At 38.0% G+C, this 26,793-nt stretch overlaps 1 protein-coding gene across 4 annotated transcripts; it reads left to right on the top strand.

Annotated features, from left to right (window-relative positions):
* The first annotated feature begins 1,820 nt into the window (after positions 1-1,820).
* bma (SCY1-like protein bma) lies at positions 1,821-26,669 on the top strand. Of its 4 annotated transcripts, XM_036815059.3 has the most exons (19): positions 1,821-2,845; positions 3,285-3,410; positions 3,504-3,602; positions 6,098-6,253; positions 6,335-6,455; positions 6,545-6,640; positions 7,215-7,360; positions 7,833-7,963; positions 10,965-11,079; positions 11,456-11,601; positions 12,672-12,825; positions 13,539-13,715; positions 13,791-13,863; positions 14,402-14,538; positions 14,616-14,829; positions 17,384-17,637; positions 18,424-18,483; positions 21,431-21,610; positions 24,823-26,669. In XM_036815059.3, exons 1-19 carry the CDS (start codon positions 2,663-2,665, stop codon positions 24,847-24,849), a joined length of 2,595 nt encoding a protein of 864 aa, XP_036670954.1. In that variant the 5' UTR covers positions 1,821-2,662; the 3' UTR covers positions 24,850-26,669. The 4 variants fall into 4 exon arrangements, with proteins under 4 accessions (XP_036670954.1, XP_036670955.1, XP_036670952.1 ...); XM_036815060.3 differs by lacking the exon at positions 18,424-18,483 and having other exon boundaries at positions 21,461-21,610; XM_036815057.3 differs by lacking the exon at positions 18,424-18,483 and adding an exon at positions 20,680-20,697 and having other exon boundaries at positions 21,461-26,669.
* Positions 26,670-26,793: the final 124 nt, after the last annotated feature.

Here is a 26,793-nt window from a genome sequence, read left to right as displayed (position 1 = left end):
CCTTTAAGCACACAATGCGGTTCGGCTTCCCTGGGCCCTCTCATTCCTTATTTATTTACCATCAACACAATTTATTTAACGACAAAAAATTTCACGCAACATTGCAAAGGTACTGGGTGAACCGAGTGAAACGTTTTTCCACTAAATAGTTTTACGTTTCGCCTGAAAATTTATATAGCCTCGTTGGCTTCGAAAGTCCTTCTCATCCTTCTGCCGGCCCAGAGAAAAGTAAGATGTCTCAAGTCAATTTGTTGGCTTCCCTTGGAGCTTCGGGGCGAGCATCTTGCCAAAATGTTTACTTGCATTGAATAATTCAGTTGGTAAAGAATGTACACCAAAGAGCAGACAGGCCCCGGGGGTAAAAGTCGGAGGAAAAGCCGGAAAAGTCGTCGAGGGCAGGCTGTGAGTGCAGTCAGAATGCGAGAAATGTGTCAGACACTTTGACACATGTTAGCCAAGTCAAATTGCATTAGGCTTCCATTTGGGCAATTGCCAAATAGTCATGCAAAAATGCTCTCTGTGGCGTTCGCTATTTCCAGCAATTAACGAAAAGATTATGTCGTAAGCGCATTTTCATGAATTCCTAAAAAGTTTCAGCCAACAATCACACGCTATTTTACGTATTCATCCAGAATGAATGGCCAGGGCCAAACTCATTTAACTTTTTAATTGTGCAAGGCAGCCAAAAGAATGCCACAGCACAGGAAAATATATTTTTACAGACTTTCTGGGACCATCGGTGAAGCTTGAATGCTCTATGTAAAAAGAATTAATAAACGAAAAGGTCAACAAATTTATATTTATTATTTAAGTTCCAAATTCACTATGAATTTAAAAATGACAGTAGTTTATATTAATATGAATTAGTCCTGCCTCGCAATTAATTGTTGTGTTTCAATAAATCCGATTATGGGCAGCTTATGGTGAAGTTAATACAGAATAGTAACTCGAATTTTTGACTTAATAAATACCTCATCAGGTAAAATTAACAGATTTATAGCTTAGGTTAGGTTAGGTTAGGTATGAGTGGTTGGAGACTAAATATTAGTCCCCTCACTTAGGCCACAATGGGCCCCTTGTGATACCACATGATCTCTGAAAGGATTTATAGCTTAAATATCTGTAAATATTTTTATAGATTTAATAAAGTTTCTAAAAAAAAATCAAAGCAACACATAAATGCATAAATAGAAGAGAAAAATTCGCATTCAATTCAAATAAATATTTACTAAAGAGCCAAGCCTGAAAATATAATGCCAAAATAAAGTAATCTGTTTAAAATGGTAGAACAAATAAACACAAAATGTAGTTTTGTTCGATTTATTATTGATTGCCTGCCTTCTTTTGTTTTGGCCTAAACTTTTCAAACACACACTGCGAAACCATTTGATGCGTATAAATAATTTTAGCTAATTAGGGGAAGCTTGATATTCCTGCAAAATATTTTGCATTCATAAAACTTAAGCCACCATTTTCTGGGGAAAACAAATTACGAATAGAATTAACCCACCTTCACTAGCCAGCGAATTTAAATTCTCCCTTTTTACCAGCGAGTTAATGAGTGTATAAATTGAGCACAAAAGCCAAGCCAAGCAATAAGCGCATTAATTGCCAGTGCAGAAGTACGGGGATAAATGGTCGCCTGGGCAACGAGGCGTATGAGCGATATCAAGTGGCCGCAATTAAAGTGAAATTTTCCTTACTGATGGGATTTTCCCGTTTTTCCTTTTTTTTTTTTTGGTGATTTCCAGGAAGCCTGAAAGCAAAGCAGCTGGAGAAGAGCAGCACTCCTGGCCCATTTTAGACATCAAAGACGGCAACAACGGCGGCCAGAATTTTCTCACGTTTGGATAGTGTCGAGGAGGTGCAACGCGGTCGCAGTGGCAGCGCTGTGGGAATAACGCCGCCGGGCGGACCTGGAGCGGGAGTGGGAGTGGGTGGAGTGGGAGGATCAGGATTAGGATCCGGAGCGGGTACGGTGGCAGCGGCAGCGGTGGCAACGGGTTCACCGGCCAGAAGTGGCCAGCAGCAGTTCGTCGGAGTGGGCGGTGGTGGCGTCGGCGTGGCGGGAGCAGGAGCGGCTGCTGTGGGAGGCGTGGCAGGTGCGGGAGCGGTACGACAGCGGAGCGCCAGCACGGTGCTCGACATTAATTTGCCGCAGCGCAAGGTGTCCGTGGGCGGCGGTGGCATTGGCATTGGCTTGGCCGGACCTCCATCTCCAGTTATCAGGAATGGTTTTAGTGTCTATGATCCGCCGGTGTCAGTGATTTCCAGTCGCCACTCGAACTTTAATGGCCAGGGCGGTGTGGGTGGTGGCGGGGCATTAGCAGCTGGACCAGGTGCAACAGCCTCCGGCGTGGGAATAGCCACCACTAATCGCGGACGACTGTCCATCAGCGCAGCAGGTGGGTCACTCATCGCATCATCATCATCATCATCAGCAGCAGCATCACAGGCGCCAGGAGGTGGAGCAGGAGGAGGGGCATCCGGATTAGGTGCAACGACAGGTGCAGGTGCAGTTTCCGTTTCCGGTTCCCTGCTCGGGGAGCCAGCGGGCGGAAGTGGATCGGCGCCGACCATCGGCGGCACCGCCCCACCCAACCAGCCGGGTCCCAAGCGCCAGGGCAGCTTCTCGAATGTCTTCTCAAAGCTAATCGATGGTATGCCCGCCGGCACAATGTTTGCCAAATTCAAGAGCACCAACGTGGCCGCCTCCACAGCCCCGCAGAGCGTCGCCGATGGCAATCCCATTACGCAGTACTTCGAAATCGGCAAGCCGGTGGCCTGTGCCGGCCCAGAGTTGGTGTGGCGCATCCATGATGCCTACCGCAAGAGCGACAACAAGGTGAGTGGGCCACGGCCAAAAATCCATCAGCTGTATTAGAAAGTATCTTTAAACTGGTTTCTAAAAAAAGTAACCTTCAAGGACTATATTTGTAAAATTATTATATTTGTAAAATATATTATATCGATTTGAGTAGTTTAAATGATGGAACCCACCTAAAATCCTAAAATATATTTAATTATTTCTAATTAGAAAATATGAAAATAGTAAATTGCTATTGACTAAATTTGTTACCCAGGAAAACTGAATGCATTTTTTTTATTTTTATACTAAACATATTTTTTTTATAACATATTTTTATAACAAAGGATTCTTTTGCTTTTAAAAAGTTGAAACAGCAGATTAAACTAGTTACTGCTTTACAATAATTTCAACTAGGATCTAAAAAGCTTTATTCCTTGAACTCTTTTCTTAACGTAATTGCATCTCCGTTTTGCAGGAATGTTCGGTGTTTATATTCGAGAAGAAAATTGCGGAGAAGCTGCACAAGCCGCGTCGCAAGGAGACCATAACGGAGCTGCTAAAGAGTTCTGTGAAGACACTGGAGCGCTTCCGCCATCCGCGGGTGAGTCCGTCCTGGCCCCCAATCGATAATTACTTTTCCGTAAGACCCCCCTTTGGGGTTTCTTCCTCTTCTTGTGTTCCGTTTGCCCCGCAGATACTGCAAATCTATCACACGGTCGAGGAAAGTGCAGATACACTGGCCTTCGCCTCGGAGCCCATCTTCGCCAGCCTTTCGAACGTCCTGGCCTTTCACGTGAGTTTTGGCCACAGTTTTAGTTGCCACTCGGCAGTGGCGAGATGCGAGTTACAAGTTGCAAGTTGCTAGTTTGCGTTGCTGACAGCGACATGGACCTGCAATTTGTGTTGTCGCCTGGTTGCCTTTCACTCCTATATTGGTTACGGCTTTTTCTGCCCCTTTACTCTTCACCCTGTTTGGACACAGAACAAAATTTGTCGCATATCAAGTGGAACTATCTGCCTATAAAAAATAAATGCATACAAAGATATATATTGTAGTCTATGTACACTTTCATTTTAAAATATTATATTTGTGTTAGTGCAAAAATCACAAACCCATTGGTTAAAAAAATTGTTTAGTTTAGCATCAGATCTTCTGGCATTTATAGTGACTTAAAATATTAGTTTTTATACACTCTCAGAAATATTATTATTATATGTTTGTCGTTGTAAGAACCCCTTATATCTTTTTTTAAGTTATCCAAAGTCATGAAAAAATTCATAAACAAAATGCTAAATTGTTTGGGGATCTGAAAAACCTTTTTAGTCTTTGTATACTTCTATTTAAAAGTATTTGTATCTTATTATCTTGATATTTTTTATAGAGGGTAGATAATATTGGCACTGTAAGGGACCAGAAAACCTTTAGTTAAATTAAATTAATTCTCTTGTGTTATAAAAACGCGTTTTAAAATAAAATTTTCAATTTCATGGGCCACTTTTTTTTCAATTATTTAGTTTTTTTCCGTGTAAACTCACATCCACTACTGGTTCATCTTCCATTTCCCAGGTACGGCGGAACAATGTTTAGACTGTTCGGTTGATTGTGGCACTGTTTTTGGTGTTGCTGCCGTGTTTTGTTAAAGTTTTTGCAGGCCAGCCAAGTGCATAGTTTGACTTTGAGCACAATGGGGAGTGGGTGGGTTAGTGGGCGTGTGGGCGGGCAGGGGGCGTGGCTGTTGGCCAGTGGCTAGTGCCTGGTAGAAACTACCAGCTGATGGGTATGCATGACAGAAACACAAACGCCAGCTCTCGCACACAACTATATCGAAGGATACAGGACGTGTCTGTGTGTGTTTGTGAAAGTTTACGCTGCCAAGATTGAGTCAATAAAGAGCTTTAGTTGGTCCGCACAGCTCAGAAATTGATACGCACACACACGCACAGTGCGTGTCACAACTTAAAGGTGGTTTTAGCCAGGATATTGGATTATATTAGTTGCCCAACTCAAATTAATTTTGGGATATAAGCAAAAACTTGAACGATGAACTCTCTAAATTGGGTTATAACAGGATGCTGAAGTACAAAGTACTATCTGGAAAGAAGTTGATTCGATTTTTGTCCTTCTTTCTTCTCCTTTCATTTTATTTATTATTATTTTACAAGTTATTATAAACTTTTATAGTATTTAAAAATATATTCCTCCAAAACCATTTACACCAATGAAACGCACTGCACCTCTTCTGTTAAAGACCACACAGAAACAACAACAACATAAACAGCTCAACAATAACCAAGCGAACTGAACCTCCTGAATAGTTTTTAGTTTCCATGAAAGTCGATTCGAGTTAAATTACATTGAAAATTGCAAAAAGGTAAAACTCAAAGCACTCACATGCACACACACAAACAATCGAAAAATTGGTAAAGGAAAAGCCATCGGAAAAACAAAAAGCCAGGGTCGAACCAAACAGCAGGAACACGAGAGATTTGAATGGCTTATCATCAAATGCAATGCTCTGAATGGGAATTTTAAAGCTATGAGCTGGAAGTAGCTTCCCCTCCCATTCGAGAGTGAAACGAATTTAAGGCCACCCAGCCAGCTCAGAGTGGGATTAGGCCCTAACTCTTTATTACCTGTCCGCACCGTACACAGAAAAATTCCAAAGGGGTTTTACTTTATTTTTAGTTTATATAGATTTCAACTAAAAAATCACATGAGGATGGGTTTATGCTAAAGTAATTAAAAATCAAATGACGTGAAATTGTATCCAACATGGATTTAAATATTTTAACACTATATAAACATATAGTGTTGTCACAGAAATCTCTTCAGCGGGTGATAAATGTATTTAGAAATGTATATTGAAGCATGTTGGCACATATATTAAATATACACATTTCTTGACAAACAAACAAACAATGGATTGATATCGTTGTAATAGGTTTCTTTTATTTAAGAATAAATTATGATTATAGAGTGTTACTTTCATCTTGAAAAAAACGAGATATCAAGGAAAATAGGGAATGATACCTTTAAAGTTTTCGTTTGGTACCTTTTTTATTTGTGGCTCAGATATTTTTTAAAAAGTTTTATACGCCGTTTAATATATATCTTCAATGTTTAATAAAGGGATTATTAGATATTCAAATCTTAATAGGTTACGAAAAATATATTATGAGCACATGCAAACAGACCTTTAAAATCGGCTTCCCATGCATAGTTTTTTGTAAATACCAAAGAAATTCTACAATGCCTTTGGAAAATTAAATACCTTTTTTACTGTGTAGGAGTCGAAGACCTACGACACCACCAATATGACGCCGGCGGCGGGCGGAGCAGCGGCGGCCCAGGCTCAGGCGGCGGCGAACACTTTGCCCCAACGACCGGCCCACGCCAAGGAATACACTTTCTTGGACATGGAGCTGAAGTATGGCTTTCTCCAGGTGAGTGGCAGCCCGGCTGGCAGGTAACTGTTTTCCGGACAGACACCGTGACCCTCGACCCGTGTTTTTTTTATTTTCCAGCTGACCGAGGCACTGGCGTATCTGCACTATTCCGGTCACGTAATTCATCGCAATGTGTGTCCATCTTCTATACTAATAACCAAGCGCGGTATCTGGAAGCTGGCCGGCATGGAATATGTGGGTGAGTGCGATCTTGGTTTAGGAGTCCAAAATTGAAATGGATTGGCCAGGTCAGCAATTTGTATTCATATTCGCATATTCGGATTGCAGAGCGAATGAACGAGAACGATTTGAACAGCTCGATTCCGTGCCCACCTTGGAGCAACCGGGTGTCCAAGATGGCCCAGCCGAATCTCGACTTTATGGGTGAGTAAATACAGATTGGTCACGGCCCCCCTTCTCTTTAACTTTTTTATTTGTGGGAAAGTCAATGAGACTGCAAATCTATTCTATTCTAATCTGTTTGGGACTTTAGTATGAATATATAAAAGAAATATCATCGTAAAAATGGAAATTTAAGAGGAGGATTCCTAAAACTAAGAGCCGGTATAAAAATTAACATTATCTTATAGAAATTGTAATGATTAGATAATGATTTTAATGAAACCCTAAAAATTTAACAAACCAATATTTTGGTAAAACTATGATTTATTCTATAAGTAATGATAATATAAATATAGTATAATAATAATAGTCTTAATATTTTAAAATTTTAACTATCTATTTCAAACTGATCTTACAGAAATATGTTCTAATCTAATTTATTTAAAATGATTATATCACTTAAGGAAATATTAGGGTTCTGTCTATTAATATAAAGAAAATGCCTTTACTTATTCAGAGTGATATGATTATTTATTTGTACTTGTGATGAAAGCTATATGTCTAATGTGTTCGGATCTTTTATTTATCTTATTTTTTTTTAACTTTCCCCGATTAGCTCCCGAAACTCAGTCAACGTCCAAGTGCAGCCTGCTCAGCGACATGTTCTCGCTGGGGATGGTGATCTGTGCGGTCTTCAACAACGGAAGGCCGCTGATACAGGCCGGCAACTCCACCTCCAACTATGCCAAGCAAATAGAATCGGTGGGTAAACAATTTCTAATTTCTGAATGGCCAGGAAGCTGGGTGGCGGACTGGATGGACTGGATGGACGGACGGCCGAGACAAGTGCCAATTGGATGGATGAAAAGTTTTGAGCCGGAGCAAAACGCTTGGATGGGCTTGTTTGCGCGCTGTAATTAGATTCGCAGCTTTGTCAAATGCAAATGTAATCAAAAAGTCCACTTGAAACTCTAATTATTTTGCCACTTGTGCGGACAGGTGGCGGAGTAGCAACTGAATCAGCCGAACAGCCGAACAGCAGGATATCCCGCGGGCGCTTGTCATTAAAACTTTTCGTCCTGTCCAGGGACGTTGGCCGTTTGCCTTCGAAGTCCCCAAGTGGTTTCTAATGTTGTGGCAAAGTTTGTTTCGTTTATGCTTATGCAGTGGAGTGGAGTTTTGGGCACAATCCACTCCCTTTGACTAACTTTCTCCCTCTTTTTCCCCCTGCCAGCTGGATGACATGGTCCACAAGTTGATGCCCAGGCTGCCAATCGCCCTGCAGGAGGCCACTTCGCGCATGGCCAGTCGGGATGCAACGGCCAGACCCACCGCCCAATTGCTCCAGCTCATCAAGTACTTCATGTGAGTGGCCAAATTAATTAACTTCCAGCTATCCAGCTAAGATGGCAAAGAAACAGGAAGCGCTTCCAAACAGTGGCAATTTGCCCGGTTACGTTCAAAGTTTCCCTTTGAGTTTTAAATGAAATTGACACCTGTTGGGTACACACTCAAACACACATATACTATATAGCCAACCCCGGCGACACGCAATCTCTAAGCCAATTTGTACCTGTAGCTGAAATTCAATTGAGGGTTTCATTTTTTCCCCCATTCAACCAAACATCCATCCCACCACCTTTCACCTCAACCAACACACGCACACTTTAATTACGTCTGTTTGCCAAATGAAAGCGGTAATCAGACCTGAAAGACACATACAATGCAAAGCGAATGGGAGCTGTGCACTGAGAGAAAATTGTTGTGGGGTTGGAAAAATTTTACAGCGGTATAGGGATAAAAAGTCTTAAATTTTTTAAAGTAACAAAACAACTAGAAAGTTGCAACTGAAATATATTTTTGCAAATAAAATTGATAATAACGTGAATAACTTTGCTTTCGTACTTTGCATTTCCAAAATCCTTAATAAGTCTAAAGAATTCGCTATAAAAACGGGTCAAAAGCGAAAGTTTTGCGAAGGCATCTGAAGAATTCGCGTATATTTATTTTTGAACAAGTTAAATAGATGAAAACTCTTAAAAATTCATTTCTAAAAATCATAATATAATTTTCTAAACATTTTTTGAAGGGAAAGGTTTTCTTAAGAACCTGAAGAATTCGCGTATATTTATATTTTCTAGTAAAATGAACCCTTAAAAATCGCGGAGATGGTTAGTGTTACGAAACCAAATATTTATGATCCTGATTTCTTTGGTTTTCGTGGGTTTTACAACCGTTTTTACTGAGTGTAAGAAGTCGGTGCTCTTCAGCTGATTGTGCTGCGGTAGTTGAGCTGGAGTGGCATTGCTTCCACAGCCCAGGCTGCCTCACTCTGGGATTTATGACGACAGCAGCTGTTGGCCTGCCTCCCACCGAGATCTTGAAAAGGGGGATGGCGACGTGCCGCGTTTAGACAAACAAAGCCAAAGACGATGGGGATGGCGATGGCAATGGAGAAGTGGCGCCTGAAGAGGCACACAATCCAACCCAAGCATGAACTACATCAGTGCTCAGCTAGGGAATACCGCAGCCTGTCTCCAGGATATATGCCCCGTAGGTGAATTGAATGTAAAGTAGCGCAAAACGTTGGCAATTGTGTGGTAATGCTGCCACTGTTGCTCTGCGAATTGAATTCAAATTGGCTTTTCATAAGTGCAATTTCATCGTGTAATCATGGACAGGTCAACAAAGTTCTTGTTTATTCATTTGCGAATGTTTATTGGTTGTTTATAAATGCCAGAATATTTGAATTACAATTTGCTTAAAACTATGTATACTAAACGCTTTATACATGAAACATCTATAAATTTATATAAAACTCTAGTTAAAATTGTAAAAATCAAAGCATAATTGGAATTAGTAAAGATAAAATGTCCAAGTTTTAACTAAATATTATTATTGTAAAGTAGGTTTGTGCTTAGGAGTGATTTTGCTCCAAATGATTTGGGAACTAGAAGCTAGTTCTTTATAAAAGTAATTTAAATACATAAAGTTTAAAAAACATCTGAAGTAAATATTTTACGAATATGTTAAATCATATCCGCTTTGATATAATATATATATATATTATTTAATAATATCCAATCCTTTATATGTTGAAAATAGAACAGTTTCATTAAATACTTTCATTAAACTAGAAGCTAGTTCTTTATAAAAGTAATTTAAATACATAAAGTTTAAAAAACATCTGAAGTAAATATTTTACGAATATGTTAAATCATATCCGCTTTGATATAATATATATATATATTATTTAATAATATCCAATCCTTTATATGTTGAAAATAGAACAGTTTCATTAAATACTTTATAAATATGTCATGTAATTATTTTTTTTAATATTTTGACATCCTTTTTTTATAATTTAATTTATTTAAATTGTCAAAAATATTAATTACCCCCAAAACCAAACCCATATACCTCCTGTTACCACCTACGCATCTGTCAGCAGCAACAGTGAAAGCAACAGCATGCTGCTCCACCGGAAAAGCACCATCAGCATCAGAATCTCAACCACCTCGACATCCCTCCTTTGCCATTGTTAGTCATCCAGTCATCCAGTCAGTTAGTCTGTTAGTCAGTCAGTCAGGTTGGTGGCAGCACTTTGAAGTTAATTTAAATGTTGTCAACATTTTCCGCGTTTTTAGCAGCGTATGCAAATGGCTCGAGTGCCTTGGCAATCAGCGGCAAGATAACTTTCCTCCATTTGAGCACAAGTAGGAGGTTTGAAAGAACATTTTTCCGCTCGGTCGATTGCCCTGATTAAGTCGCCAAGTGGCGGAATCAACTGGACTATGCGGCGTATACGCAATGCGATTTTGTTTCATTGTTTAACTGAGTGCAAATAGCGCTGAATAGCTCACATTTATTTATAATTTGTAGCCATTTCACAGAATCCATCTGCTCGTTGCGAGATAACCGGAAACCCACGCAAATACACACAAAATGGGGAGGGATTCGGGTCGAAAGTAAACAATTTTTGGCAATTAAATTTCTACAATTTGATTTACATAACAATAAAAAGTATTTAGAATTCCATTTTAGAAAGTTGGGGCGCCTGCCCATCGCTCTGCGGGGACTTAATATTTTAATTTCCATGGGCACGCAGATAAATATTGCCTTTGGCTAATTTTTGTGGCTTTCTCCTGTGGCATTTTCATTTGATGTTGTTTAATTTGGTTCTTTTGCACTTGCAGCTTAATATTTAATTGACGCCATTTATCAACTAATCCAGCTAAAAACGTTTAAAAAATGCAATTAAGCACTTAAAGCGATTAAAGAAAAAGTTGCATTTAATTTTATATTATTATATAAAAAACGTGCAAATAAGGAAATTTAATTGGTTGTCATATTCCGTAATTCACAGCGATACGCCCATAAACGCTCTTAAATTCCTGGACGTGGTCAACATGAAGGACACGCAGCAGAAGTCCCAGTTCTACAAGAGCACCTTGATCGAGGCCATGCCGTTGATACCACGTGTAAGTGGCGCCCACTTCCTGTTACTCTTCATTTTTTCTCCACCGGAAACGGATGCAGCCCGTGCCCGTTGGACACATTTTTGGGCCAACGAACTGACAGCACATTAATCATTAATGGCGCCAACTTGTGCGCCTTACGGGCAAACAATTTGTGAATTACGGGCCGTTTTATGTCAGTTGCAAAAATGTGCGAGTGTCCTTTGTTTTCTGCAGAGAAAAGCGGAAGGAGCTTGTGTCTTTATATTTTTTTTTTGGGCCTTTTCCTGATGCCGCTTAATGACGGCTTAGCATTGGCAATTGAAATGACATAGACTGGTTAATGACTTCCCCGCATTCGCGCACCTTTTCTCCTTTATTTATTTTCTTTTTTTTGTAGAAACTCTGGTGGCAGAACATCTGGCCAATGCTCAAGTCGGAGATCAACAATAACGAGGTCCTTGCCGCAGTCCTGCAGCCGGTCATGCTCTTTGTCCAGGAAGCCACGCTCACGGAGTACGACAACCTCATGTCGGCCACCATGAAGTAAGTACACTTATTTATAGCCCATTGGCAAACGAGGACAATAGAATTGAATGCCAGTTAGATGGCCACAAATGAAAAGCGAGCTATACATCTTGTTAGAACTGGAAATGGGGCTTTGAAAATAATTATAGGGGTTGTAACGAGGGATTATAAATAATTGAGAAGGTGCAAACATGGAATTAAAAGTGAAAATGAAAGCATTTGTCATGCAAACAGAAATTAATGTGGAATGAATAAATATATTAATTGGTTTTTAGGATTAGTGCCGAGGACCGAATAGTTAAACAAAATCAAAATCATTATCCTAAAATGTAGAATCAAAACAAATAATCCAACAATGGGTATATGTATATATATATAAATTATTATATCAATAATATTTGAGGGTTATTTGATAATAAATTTAAATTACTAAAGTTTAAAAGGAAGGGAATTAAAGTGAATGGGATACATTTACAAAAGGACAATTGCCGGAAAGCCAAAGCAAAGGAAATCTCAAGTAAAACACAATTGAAGTGAATTTGGCTGTTGAAAAATATGAATATCACTAAGGACATTCCGGGCTTAAAAGTTTCTCTATCGTGTCATTGTTCATCCAGAATCCCTTCTGTTCTTGTCTACCGATCCGAACTTTTTGTTTGAACAATTGAAAAACTTTCGCGACACTTTTTCTATGTTATTCAATTTTCATGACGTTTTATTGCGCCCACTGCGACAGGCGACAGTTCGTATTGTAATTTATAGAGCTCGACGGGAAAAACTTTCCTGGAGGTGTTGGAGAAAGGGGGCGTGGCGGTCCCGGAGTACTCACCTTTGGCGGTAGCCGTGCATAAATTAGTAAAAAACACACAAAAGCCCGCACCACTGCGTCTGAGTTCACTACTTTGGCCAAAAGTTGGCGTAAAACTTTGTGGCCACTTGTAAGACGCTTATTGACACCAGGCCGTATTATAAAAGAAACTTAGACCTGAGAAGTTTTTACAACCATTTATTTTGAGTAATTTTTCCCTGTGATACGTATCGTTAATGGCAAGTTTGCCACTAATCAAATCTGTGATATATATCCTTAGAATCATCTACAATACACCGAAATCCATTCAGGCCAGCGTTACGATACTTGAGAATTTGCATTTGATTATCGAGAAGACGAAGCCGGAGGATGTCACCACAGACATAATGCCCATGTTGTTCTACTCCTTCGACGGATCCACGATACAAGTGCAGGTGAGTGCTCCACTCGGATATGCAAATCACTCCAGACGCCGGCGAATGGAAATGGAAATGCGAACGGGAATGGGTTGGCGGAGCTGATTGCGTAATTACAGCAGCAATTTCTTAATTAACTGCGACTCAGACGCTGACTCAGGGCACAAAAGTGCCCGGCAAGTGAATTTGCATTTTCTTTCCGCAATTTCGAGTCCTTAGAGAGGAAGAAGAAAATTCAAATTCAATAAATGTGAAAAAAATTTCAGCACGCAATAAAAACAAACATTTCTTTAAGGTTTTCTTTAAGAGGTTTTGGTTATGTAAATTATTATTTTTTTTAGAGAACCATTGGCTTAGCCAAACAGTTTTTTATTTCTTGCAGAACATCTTTTTAATTAGATTTAAAGGTTTCATTAAGCAATATTACACCTTATTAGGTATTTTTATAATGATACAATTTCAGTTAGGATTTTATTAATTTATTTAATTTATTTGTTCAAATTGGAATAATATAATATAAAGGTAACTTGGCATCCCTTCTATTAAAGGACGCAATTCAATTATATAAAAATAGCTGAAAATATTACTTGGAAAGTAATGCTTAAAGTACCCTAATTACATGTTTAATACTGGCATTTTTTTTGTATTTATTAAAATATTTTATATTATCTAATACATAAAATCGTTATCGTCATATACTGTTTAAGCCCCTCATTATTTTCTAAACTTAGAGCGCTGCCGTGGTGGCTGTGGCCAATGTGTTTGATAGCATCGATGAGTTATCTATTCGCCGAATGGTCTTGCCCAAGGTGAAAATGGTATTCGAGAAGAACATAACCGATCCGAAGATAGTGCAGAATGTGTTGATGTGCATTGAACGAGTCATGGACCGCATGGAAAGGGCTCAGGTGGGTATTATAGATTACATTCACAACCACTCAAGCCCATAAATCACATATATATATATCATGTTCGTATAACAGGTCATGGATGAGGTCCTGCCGCTGCTGGCAAACATTCGCATTCCCGATCCTGATATCATCATGCGTACTGTGCGTAAGTTGAATCACAATGCCTGCGGCAATACCACACACATCTAGTTCCATTGTTTTTTTATGCGATTATCGAAAACTAATTAAAGTGCATGAAATCCAATTTTACCCTTGGCCCATTTCGAACAACGCAGATTTACACCAGTTTATCTGCTTGTTAACTTGGATAAACAGAAATTGCCCACAGAGGTTTACTTTCAAACGAATTACGCACAAGCTGACAATGTCGTTTTAGTTTTCTGTTAAAGGGGGGCTTAATTTCTTGAACTACTGCATTTTGTTGTTTACGTATTAAGTTGGACAAATGTTTTGATTAAAATGACTTTACCTGTGTCTTAAGCTTCGGGCTAAACACCTACTTTTGGATTAATTAGGAGTGGTTTATATGTCTTAAAGTTGCATTTCAAGCAATAATTTTCATACTTTGAAGTTACTTGTTGAGCCTTACATGTAATAACTTAATAAATGATAGAAATATGTAATTAATTTAATAATATTTCTTATTGTTTAAGGTATTTTAACTTATTTATTAATTTTCCCAGGCATCTATCATAAACTTTTTGTGGACAAAACGTACGGGTTGACCGTGGAGACGATGGCCACCAATGTGCTGCCCCTGCTCATCCCGCACACCGTGAATCCGGCTCTGAATTTCGAGCAGTACTGCTATCTGCTGGAGGTTTGTGTTCCAGGCTAGTTGGATATTGTAGTTTGATTGCAGTTTTCCCACTGCTGTTTTTTCATGTTTTTCCCCAGGTGTTGCAGCAAATGCTGGAGGCCATCGATCGGCAGCAGAGGAACAAGTTGAAGCTGGACAACCTGTCGATGGCCTCGCCGGAACGACACCGCACCCTGCGCCACCAGTTCTCCACGGACAACATGAACGCGCCGCCCTTCAACATCCCCAACTTGCGCATAGATCAACGCAAGACGTCCAGTGCCGAGGACATGGCCCGCAAAAACTCTGGCGGTAAGTGGATCCTACATATATTATCTATTTTCTTAATTAATTGATTATTTTGGCATTAAAAAATATGTTAACTACAAATTTTAATATTCTGACTCATCAGAATTAGAATTATTTTCAGTTGCTTTTAAAATAAAATATGGATATAAACTAGTATGGTTATATAATACTTCTTTCAAATTCAACTGGATAGATTAGGGTTGTTTTCTATTTAAAGTGGTATTAAAATTCATCTGAATTCAAATAGGAATTTAATGACAAATTTTTAATTTCTAGTAAATTATGCACACCTTCCTTTGCATTGAATTATTTACCAATGCATTCACATTGGCTCATAACTAATGCATAAATTATTGTAAAGTAAACAGAATGATGGGTCTATGAAAATTTGGCAGTCCTTATACTGATTTACTGAATCTGTATTTATGGTACTCCGACTTCCTGCCCACTTGTTTGTCATTTGAGTGGCCGCCTGTGGGCATGTATAATTGGAAATTTCGTCGTGATTTCAATTTGATATTCATCGAACGTGACAGAAGCCCGTTTGTTCTGCCCACTAATCAGCTGGGCTCCTTCTACATCGGACCATTGTGCCCACTTAATTGTATTATCCTGGCAATGATAATTTTATAATGACGAACATGAAAATCAAAAGCACCGCCCGGAGACCGGAGTATTATCAGCCATGGAAACACTGGCTGCAGTGCTTAATGAACTTTCGCCCTAATGATGATTTATTATGATGGCCCTAATCGCCCGCAGACACGAGCCGGCCCAGCTAAGCTCAGATCGGCCCACTGTGCCACCGACAATTTGCCACAGCCGGGTTCAGGTCAGAGGCACCTTGAACCACCCGCCAACCCACTTGTTAATTTCCACCTTGCCATCTGACTGCAGCTACTGCTGCATATTACCACTTGAAAGTCACAAACAAACAAGGCCAGGCCAGTTTCAGGCAATCAGAAACACACCTGCCCAGTCGAATATTCTGGAATAGCTGGATGCCTTAAAAGAAATCAATGGGTCGGAAATCAGAGCAATTCAAGAAATGAAGTATTTCAAAAAACCCACACCTATTTCTAGTTAAGCAATAAGTAAAAACAGCCTCGACGATCTATTTATTAAATATTATATAACCTCACTATCACTACTTGAAGTGCTTGACTTCTGTTTCATAAGCGGTTAATATCAATAATAATAATGTGTCCATTTAAATGTACTTTAACTTTTTAACTTAAAGCCTTGTGAAAATTGATAGATTTTTGACTCACTGAATCATTTTAGAAAGTTAAAGAAATATGTCATTAAAAAATATATCAATTTTCATAAGGCTTTAACTAAAAAAAGGTTTGTTTGATTTATAATAATTCTATTTCATCCTAATTTTAAAATATTAATTGCTAAGTTTGAAAAAAAACAACAGTTTACGCTTAACAAATTCATTTGCACATAACCCTTAAACTTTTCATAGTTTTCACGAAGGCTATTTGTGAAATTTCACATTAATTGAACAGTGAATGCAGAATGACAGGCCAAGCGCAACCTTGACAATAGCCATGAATTCCAGTTAATAACTTTTGGCATAAATTGCCTCTGAATGGGAATGGCGAAGGGTGCCGAGGGCCAAATCAGGTGCAGCGGCCGCAACCGCAAAATGTGCGATTGTCCTTGGCAGTGACAGAATTCCTGGCGTGGGTAACCTTGGCTCGCTGGGTTTCGGGTATTCGGTTTGTCGGTTTTTGGCACTGACTGTGGTCCCGACGTGTCTGTGTTTGGGCCCTGACCGCAACCATTATTAGACCTAATTACCTTCACAACACAACGCTGGTGTGTCAGCAAAAAAGGATTTTGGTGAAAAACAGCCGTCTCATATGTATTCGCATAAAGAGAATAGATTACTAAAGTACACAGCAATAAATCTCCATGAACAAGTTATCTTGTTGCTGAGACCGAGAATAATAGTTCATTTTAATTTAAAGAAAAGGTTGAATTAAGCCACATTTTATATACAAGCAATTTTTATTTGTTATATTTTTAAAGTAGAATAAACTTTGAAAAGCTGCTATACATTTATGAAAAAAATAAAAATATTTGTTACTTACTATTTTTAAATATTTTTAATTCTGAAAAAAAAAAATATATCTTTGGGGTTTTTCATCAAAATATCAGTTTCTTAAGAATTCTTAACTAAAACATTATTTTTGTGTGCTTATATGCCTATTCATAGATCAAATCATAGAATACAAAATAAAAACTTTAAAAAAAACTGTAGGGGAGATTTATAAAACTAAAGAAATATGGTTATCAGGTCATCGGACGACAAAATGGGAACTGTGATTCCGTTTTCTCTTTTCCACTATAAAATACATCTGTTTATGCTGAAAAAGGTGACCCATCCCCCTATTGTATATTTCACACTACCTTAATCATTATATCATAAATAGTTATTTAATTTGTCGGATACATTAAAGAGTCTAAAAACCTATGAAATTAAACAGTTTAGAAGTATTAGGATTAATTATTCTATTTTTTCCCTGTGCAATATACCTTTTTCTAGGCTCCGGCATGCTGGGCGGCTGGTGGTTCGGATGCTCGCCCTCGTCGCCGGACAGCAATTTCCTGCGCGTGGGCAACGTGTTCCCCAACCGGCGGCTCTCGGACAACACGCTGATGACCCCCAAGATCCGGATAGCGCCCTCGTGCGCCTCCTCGCCGGGCGGGACTCCTGGCAGCGGGCTGCCGACGCGACGCCACTCGAGCATTGGACCGCAGGAACGGCGGGGCTCCACCATCAATTTGTCACCGCCAACTGTAAGTTGTTTGCGTCTGGCCCGGCACAGGGTTTATGTTTCAGTTTCTGTTTCAGTTTCAGTTGAAATTTTGATTTTGGATTTTTTCCATTATTTTGTGGCCGCCATTGTTTGTTGTGGTTTTTCCCCCACGCCCAGTTAATTTATTGTTTGCCTTACTTGCCGCGATTGCCATCCAATTGGCCGCATCGATGACCACAAAAGGCTTGCCATTATTTGATTTTTATTGATATTTCATTTATGTGCGCCCTGCCGCTTCTTTGTTTCCTTAGTTTGGCTTTTCCAGCAGCTCATGTGCCATGTTTAACACGCCGAACTATTCTGTATACTACTACTACTATTATATATAGCCAACTAGCTATAGCGCCTAGCGTAGCGTTTATCGTGTTTACTACAGTCTACAGTTACAGTTACAGTTCAAAGTTCTCAGTTCTCAGTTCTCAAAGCGAACATTGCTCACATGACTACGTACAAAACCAAACAAGAAACATTCCGTTCTGGGTTCAGTTCACTCTTTCGTTGGTACTTTCATTTCCGATCTGCTCAGTTATGAATGCGATTATGTATTAGCTCATTTCCCCCCCGAAACCGCAGCGAAGTCTACAAATCACAGATGCTCTAACACACACTCTCTTATATCTTATCTCCCCCGATCTAAACCGATCAACTAAACACTACAAAAAACAAAACAAAATACTTGAAAAAATCAAAAACACCAAAACATACTACGGTGTTTTCGGGGTCTTTCGATCGCCATGAATTTGTATATCTCCTTCCATATATATAGTACGGTGCCCGCGGTAGCTCCGGATCGAGTCTATCGGTGCCATCCACCTCGGTCTATGTTGTAAGTCTAAAAAACAAAGCAATCCCAGTTATGTGAATGCAGATTTACAGTCAACACTGCGAGCTTCGACCAAGTCGAAGATATTGTACCCTTGAAGGCAATAATTGAAAAAATATTTTGACCATCATAATGTTTCAAAACTTTATATATTTTATAGAAATTATAACAAGAAAGTAAAATAAAAGTTAAAAATAGTAATTACTAATATACCAATATATAATCATATTAAAATTACGATCTTATTCTGAAAAAATATTTGAGTTTATTTTTCTGTAAAACTAAAAACAACCAAATATTAAGATTAAAATTCTAGGAAATGTCTATAACTTTATTCCATAATTCCGAAAGCTTCTTCAAGGGTATAAAAGCACCAAAAACATGGTCAGGCCTATCTGAACGGATTCGTTTGCAATTCTTGTGCGAGTTGTCGGCAGCACTTTAAGCCAACATCGAAATGGACTTTGCCTTGCCAAGTTGTTAACTGTCGTTTCATTGTTATCGTTGTCGTCTCCAAAAGCACTTCAAAGCTAACTTTCTGTCCTCTCTACCCATACACAAATCACTCGAACAATACAACGATTGCCAGGCAAAATGGCGAACGGAAGCCGAAAGGATGCGCTTCCGTTTCCGCTTCTATTGCTCGCCCGCTCGCACCCGTCTCTCGCTGGCCTTTTTCGATATATAATCGTATTTTTGAGACTGCAACTGCAACTGCGTTTGAATATGAATTTGACTTGCTGCCTAAATCTCTCGTTCTCGTTCTCGTACTCGTACTCGTACTCGTTCTTGTGCTGTTATTTGGATGGAAAACCTGTTGCAAGAATATTTGAAATTTTAATTTGACGATAAAGTTATATATTTTGTGCGTTCTGTTTTCATTTCCGACATGTTTTGTGCATTTGCTGCGCTGCTGCTATCTGTTCCTCTACATGTAATTCATTTTTGTGTGGTTCTCATTCAGTTTCAAGTTTCAAGAGTCCTGTTCTTGAACTATGTCTGCCTGTACTTCCGTTCTCTCTGTCTCTATCTCTCTGGGTTATGGCGAAACAAAAGCCTTTGCTAATATCCAGTACGGTGTATATACAATGCAGTCGAATCTGTTCCGTTTCTGTTGTCTTTTGGTGTTCTTATTATTTTTGTTAAATAACTACGTATTCTGTTATGATTTCTAAGTATGAACAAAGAGCCCTCAGTGAAGGAGGGTATCGAAAAAATACAATTCCGAGATGTACATTTTAGGATTGGGAGGCTTTTCAGCTACGTAATTGAATTGATAAAGGAAAAATCAATCAAATGCGTCGAGTTCAAGAATGGATAAATATATTAGAGCATACTTTTTAGGGCTCTAGGGAAAGAATGACTTTAAAACCATAGAAAACAATTTTTATGAAAAACATTGGTAACAAATTTTAGAATGTTATATTTAAACATAATATTTTTTATACAATACATATTTTTTTTTTATTTTGATAAATTTTCTAATATTTTTTTTTTATAAAAGATACTTCATACATTTTATTTGGATAGGTCTGTTTTAAACGTGAAGACAATACTTAAGATTTCATAAACCGGTAAAGGAAACCAGTAACACAATCGAAAGAATCCAAAGAAAAGCTTACACTTATTACCAACCATTTCTAAAAACTGTTGATATGGTTAGTTTTGACAGTCATTGAAGAAACAATAAACCCTCTTAAACGTAACCAAGGAGCAAAATCAACAGAAACTACAACAATTTAAGTTTATTATACTATACTATACTATACTGTACCTATACTATATAACTACTTCTTCATTAAATGTCCTGATCGTGCTCAGTGTTAATTTGATTTCGTTTCCATTTAACTCTGTTCCTGTTGCGTTCGTATCAGAAATAAACTATTGAAATACCAAATACCAGACACACCAGAACATGAATACTATAGTATACTTTCTCTTCATATATGTATTTTAATGGCTGACACAAATGGAAAGCCAGAATTTCGTGTTTTTCTGCTGTTGAATTGTTGAAAAACAACGCTGTGAATTGATGTTACCTCGCGCTGTTCCTTTATTCAGCCAACAAAAAAACACAAAACACAAGATTGCGTTTATTTCATGTGTGTATATTTCCGTTCTTCATTTCATGTACGAACAAAAAATTAATGAAACAAAAATCGAATATACGTATAAATAAAAAAAAAAACAAATTCGCAGCTTGCACGGAGCATGATCGTGAGTACACGTTTCATAATTTCGGAATTTCCATTTAATTTTCTCTTTCAGTCTCTTCAGCTCACTCCCTATTTTTCCGCCTCTCAACTATTTAAGGTCTAGACATACGCACACACACAACCAAACACTCACTCACACACACGCACACGCAGTATGCTGATATTAAATTTTATGTTAATGTAATTTGATTTCATTTGCCCCACCCCCAAGCCCAAAACCCTCCTGCCTTTCATGTCTGCGAGGCCAAATTTGATTTGGAATATATATGCATAAATACCCGAAGCGCATTCAGCCTCATATGTACAAACATACCTCTATCCGTATATACCCCATATATGTTCTCATTCAGTTGGACTTTTTCTGTGTTCTGCAATTCGTTTGTATCAATGTTTTTCGATTCGATTCGACCTGCTCCTGTCCGTTGATTGATTGAGTTCGAGTTTGGCTTTCTTTCATTGTTTGTTGCTTTGTTCGATTGTTTGTTTGTTGGTTTGTTCGATTGTTTGTTTGTTGCACCATCAGCTCAATGTATACTTATCCGTCGGTAAGGCTTGGGTTCAACCAACACACACACACGCACACCCCCACATTGCAGACCCTGTACATAGCACAATTGAAACCAAATGATATAATATGTATTTAAACTCGATTCCGAACGCATCCGAATAAAAAAAAAGATATATATATATATAGTATATACTAACAATAACAAGCCCCGACTAATCTTCCAAAGAAATCTCCTTTATTGTACTCCCAAAAACAGGGTGGCTCCATGCCGAACACCTCGAGCAGTGTGCCGTTCCTGCTATCATCTAGCATGCAGTCGATAAGGTCGCGTCGCCAGTCCACCGTCCTGTCGTCGGGTCCACTTGGCTCCGGATCGGGGCTACTGCAGCAGCTGGGCAGCGGCATGGTAAGACAATTAACTTCCGTATCCGGCACGGTTAGCCCGGTGCCGCTGTTGCGGGTCAATGGCACACGAAACAGCCACAGCAACGTCCGAAAGTGTCCGTCACTCAATATAACATTCAGTCAATAATACGATCTGAACGAAATCGGCGAGGCTCCGGCCAACGCCGATTCCAGCAGATACGGTTCAGCCAGCACCAGCAATTACCATTACAATACCGGTTATAATTATGGCCCCCATTACGGCCTCAATTTCAATCAGAGCCTCAACAATGTGCGTTACAAGGCCAAGCTGCGGAGCATGAATCTCAATCTCAATCCGCCAAGGAGTTAAGCAGCAGACCCTCAAAAAACAATCAGATCAAAACTATAGAGTATATATGGTAAATGAAATCAAAACTGAAACTGGAATGAAATCAAATTTTGCATCAGGGGCAGAGGGTAAAATGTAGCAAAATATATATGCCAAAACCAATGAATGAACGTACCTATGTGAGACCTACTATAGCCTAGCCATACGTACTACTTACTTACTTATAAAACTTGAATCTCAACTGATACTAAAACTAATTACTAAACCAATATTTATATATATGCATACTAATAGAACGAATACACAACTGTTGTTTTTTGGAGAATTTATTCAATATTTGTATGTACCATAAGTGTTAATGTTGAAACATATCGGAAATCGTAACAAAGTTATCCACCACATAGCCCGAATTGGATACTACTAACTATAGTTTATCTTTATTATTGATTGATATTATTAATTATCTTAGTTGTTGCCACTCCAATCGATTTTAAATCCCCGCCCGAAAATGAAAAAAAGAAAAAGAGAACTAACGACCTTGTGAATTGTCGAATTCAATTAGTCATTGGAAAATCAAATTTCAAAGAATCCCCAGAATTTCCCATCCACACACAAACACTATGGCCACCGCTGCATGTGTGTGTGTTTATGTGCGGGACGTGATGTCAACCCAAATTGAATCCTTTATCATTGTCGTCCTGGTTATCGTCCTTGTAAATCCCACGATAGTGTTATTACTGTTAAAGCCCACATTACCAGCTAGTTTAGCTTAAGCACCTGCACTATGAACTTATCGGATTTGTGTCATATTAAAGGACATTTTTCCCGCTCACACTCTTACGAGTTAGTTAGTTCGACCCAGAGTTATACGATATGATAGGATAGTTACCATTAGACACGTACTTTAAGTTGATATAGTTAAGTTCCTATATATTGCGGTAATCAAGGTATAAACTAGTGTTTTAGTACCTATTTATTTTTAAAATTATATATTTAAATTCATTTTATTGAAAGAAGTTAAATACAGTTTTAAAAAGATTTTTGCATGGTTTCCCAGCTTCACCTGGTCTTAAAATTCGCTTCTTATGGAGTTAAAGTTTGATAAATTACGGTCTATAAGTGTGTTCCCAATATAGAGTTGTAAATTTATTTTTTAACCATTATTATTTAAATTTTACGGAAACTTTGGTTGTCTATTTTCAATTTTAAAAATTTGTTCTCTCTCGATACAGATATTTCAACTAAAAGTCTAAATTCATAGAATACTTTTTATAAAATGTACATACATATTAAAAATACATTTCGAACCCAATAGGTTATGCCCATGTGTTATATTTCTGCGTAGATCCAACCACTTGAACTGAGAGTTATAAAAGTGCATGCCAACCAAAACTTCTCAAAGAATATCCCTTTTCATTGGACTTAAATAATGAACCATATGCTGAAATATAGGTGAAACAGAAGCTTTTTCTGTAGTTTTTCTAGGAAAACAAAATGAAGAAATAATATACAAAGCCCGTTGAAATGCATGCGCATGCAATTTTATTATTTTTTTTTATTCTTGCATCTGTAAAATATTTGTGGTGTTCCTAAATGTTTTGGAATTGACGTTTTCCATGGCATTGTGAACGTTCTGTACTACTTGACTTGCCATTTTACTTTCTGCCCATCTGAACTGCACTATATATATATTCTGGAAATACAACAACAGAATATTGAGATAAACAAAAGAGAAAACTTAAGCTGATAAATCGAATTAAACTGCTGATCATGGAAATATTATAAAATATATATTTGTGTAAACTTGATTGATTGACTGACACTGAAGGCTTCAGAAGGCTGCTATACCTGCTATCTTGCATACCTATATCGATCTAAACTATATGAATCTGTTAACCGACTTACCAGATGTTTATATGCATTTGTATTGTATTTTACTCTACTACGATTAAGTAATTGCGAATTTATTGTAATTGTTAAATGTATACTTGGCTTTTGCACAATCAGTGTTGCTTTGACCTTCAATCCCTAAAACCCCCTCCCGCCCGCTTATGCATATTAAATTTTAATTTCGCTTTCGCCGTACTTATGATTATGATTATACTTCAAAATGTGCCTTAAGAGTTCAAAGGTTCTCACATTCCAAGTGCGTAGTGCGTAGATTGTGCGAAAAAAAATCTTTAAGAATATACCAGTATATTTACTAACATGATGAGATCAAAAAAGAGTAGCTACCGATACCTATAGACAGGCATAGCTCTGCTTGATGATCGTATGTAAGTGAACCGGAGGTGAGAGTCACCGAAAACCTGCGATTATACCCACACTCATCCACAATTGTACCTTAGTAGTAGTTTTGTAGTCACCCACATCCGGTTCCGGTGGAAATCCAACACAGACACGTACACCTAGCCGTAAGTTGATCCTAGTTAGATGTTCGTAGTTTGCATTGCGTAACCAGTTGAACCCAAATACAACAGATCCCAGATAATCCAGTTACTCCAGATACTCCATCCCGCAATTACCGGAAATAGGAATCAGAACCCGAGAATCGAATCGATGCATGACTACCGAACCCGATGTGTGTCCCACCCCTTTTGCTAATATACATATCCTCTTTATAATAACAATATATTGTGTGTGCCTCTTTCTCTCTTCTTGGCTCCAAATATTTGATGTTTTCCCGTATTCGTAATTCCCGTAATATACGTAATATCCGTAACGGAGTGCGAGATACTTCAAAACCAAGTAGCTTCCGCAGTTCCCATCGTATTTGCCCAGTAGCTAAATAATTCCTAATTATGTAACAATACAACCAATAGTCTTTATATGTATTTTGAAAATCGTTTGAAACCGAACAACCAGATTGATGGCCTAATTATCTTGCAACAACTCTATTACAGTATCAACTATTCTCCGGACGTAACTAAAGATACAGAAACGCACACAGATAAATACATTCAAAAGAATCCAATTACTTTTCAATGCAATTTCGGTCCATTTATGAAACACCAGTAATCAACTTATATTAGCGGCATATGAATATAAAATTGTAAACGTATACCAAGAGCAAGCTTAACTAAGTATTTTCAGTCGAATCTCTAAATGTTGTTAGCCAATCCAAATCGATGTGACCAAAGCAACATAATAATCACAAATTAATTGTAATTTATCAAATACAAATACAAAAGTGTCAAACACAATCCTACAATCACAAAAAAACACGATCCAGAGAAAACAAAAAAAACATTATGCAGTATGCAATCAATTCATAGAAACCCTAATTATTCTTGAATATATTTATTATGAATGTTTACGCTAGGCCAAAATACGTGTGAAATATTCCTTTATGTGTCATATAACTTACATATATCATGCCAATAATCTTTTAATTTAAACCATTAATAACCGAACCATATCATGATGCGAAGAAGCAAGTGAAGAAATATACAAATTTAAATATAAATTCTTTATTTGTTTTGCAAACATCAATCATGTCGCTACCTCGGATATAAATAAGAAATCAAACTAGAGGAATTCGTGTACCTACATACATCGTACCTAGCACCATGAAAATCAAACTTATCACAGAGCTTTATAGCAAACGCAATCAAAAAATAATGAATATTGATAACCACGAACACGAAGAGAAGTTTATTTTTAGCCAAGAGCCTCGAGGGTTCCCGCCTGCGCTTTACAGTGATGACCCACATATATATTCCCCATCATTCAATCCATTATATATACACTCTGTTCAACCGGAATATCTCGAACCACACCCCAAAACTACTACTAAGGTGAATACACGTATCCAACCCAAGGTCTACCGATCCAATATCTACCGATCCGAAATAGAACCAGAAACAATTAATGAAGCCGATGTTCCTGAAGGCAATCTCAATCTCAAATTTATAGTCAATTTGTATAGTTGGGCAGCTATGCTACATGCGTATAAGTGTGGTATATGGTAAACTCTTGAAACTTTATATAGTGACGACGTCATTAATGTATTCATTACGTAAACTGCAATTAAATCGATTATCATTGTTGTGGTATGTTTAGCGGAATAGAAGTGAATAACTAAAAAACCAAATATGAATTTATATATGTATACAAGCAAAATGCAAGACGAACTCTACCTAGGACACGCCAAAACCTACTTTATATACACGAATGATCTATGCTCTGAATAACACGAACGGGAACGGGACAATCAAAATTCTACCGACACTAATTCTATACCAATTACGAATTTCTATCTACCAGTTACGATTTTCTGTTACGTTGTTGTCGTTGTGTTTGTTCGATCCGTTGGATCTGCATTTGGTTGATGCCAGCTAATGATCCTGAAACTCCAGCATATCCTTGCCATGCACCTGAAACTGCTTTGCATTTTGTTCAGTCTGAATTTTTTGTTCATTTCGGTTACGTTTTACGGTCTTAGACAAGGCATATCGATATGGTTTACTAGCGTTTAATCGTACGTATACATAATTAGATTTACTTAATTTTAATTAATGTTTACGTGAAGACACACAACTAAACATACCAAAAAAAAGGGGAAAACCAAAAGCTCAAACTGGACTGAACATTTAAGAATTATATTATGTACATTATTGAATTGCATTTGATTGTGTGAAGATCGTTTTAATGAGAGTAACTACGGTTAATATTAAAGGGTATTATATTTGTATTCGAATTTGTATGTAACTCTGATCGTATGTATGTTATGTTATCGTAAGTGTGAAATCCTAGAACCTGTAACGAAATTAAAAAGAAGCCAACTCTGTCTCTTGTGATTCTATTGTGATGCTGTGGGAGTCAAGCAGCACTCAACTGTTTTTATGCCTCTTAAAGTTTAAAACAAAGCTAAT

The sequence above is a fragment of the Drosophila suzukii genome, chromosome 3 (genome assembly GCF_043229965.1).
Source record: "Drosophila suzukii chromosome 3, CBGP_Dsuzu_IsoJpt1.0, whole genome shotgun sequence".
Taxonomy (NCBI): domain Eukaryota; kingdom Metazoa; phylum Arthropoda; class Insecta; order Diptera; family Drosophilidae; genus Drosophila; species Drosophila suzukii.
This window is presented reverse-complemented; position numbering and strand designations above follow the sequence as displayed.

What these genes read in the sequence shown, in the direction of transcription:
- bma (XM_036815061.3), top strand. Translation starts at nt 2,663, where the DNA reads ATGCCCGCCGGCACAATGTTTGCCAAATTCAAGAGCACCAACGTGGCC. An exon ending in TGAAGTATGGCTTTCTCCAG is followed by an intron (nt 6,254 to 6,334) that starts GTGAGTGGCAGC and finishes TTTATTTTCCAG; the next exon opens with CTGACCGAGGCACTGGCGTA. An exon ending in TCAATTTGTCACCGCCAACT is followed by an intron (nt 17,638 to 18,423) that starts GTAAGTTGTTTG and finishes CCATATATATAG; the next exon opens with TACGGTGCCCGCGGTAGCTC.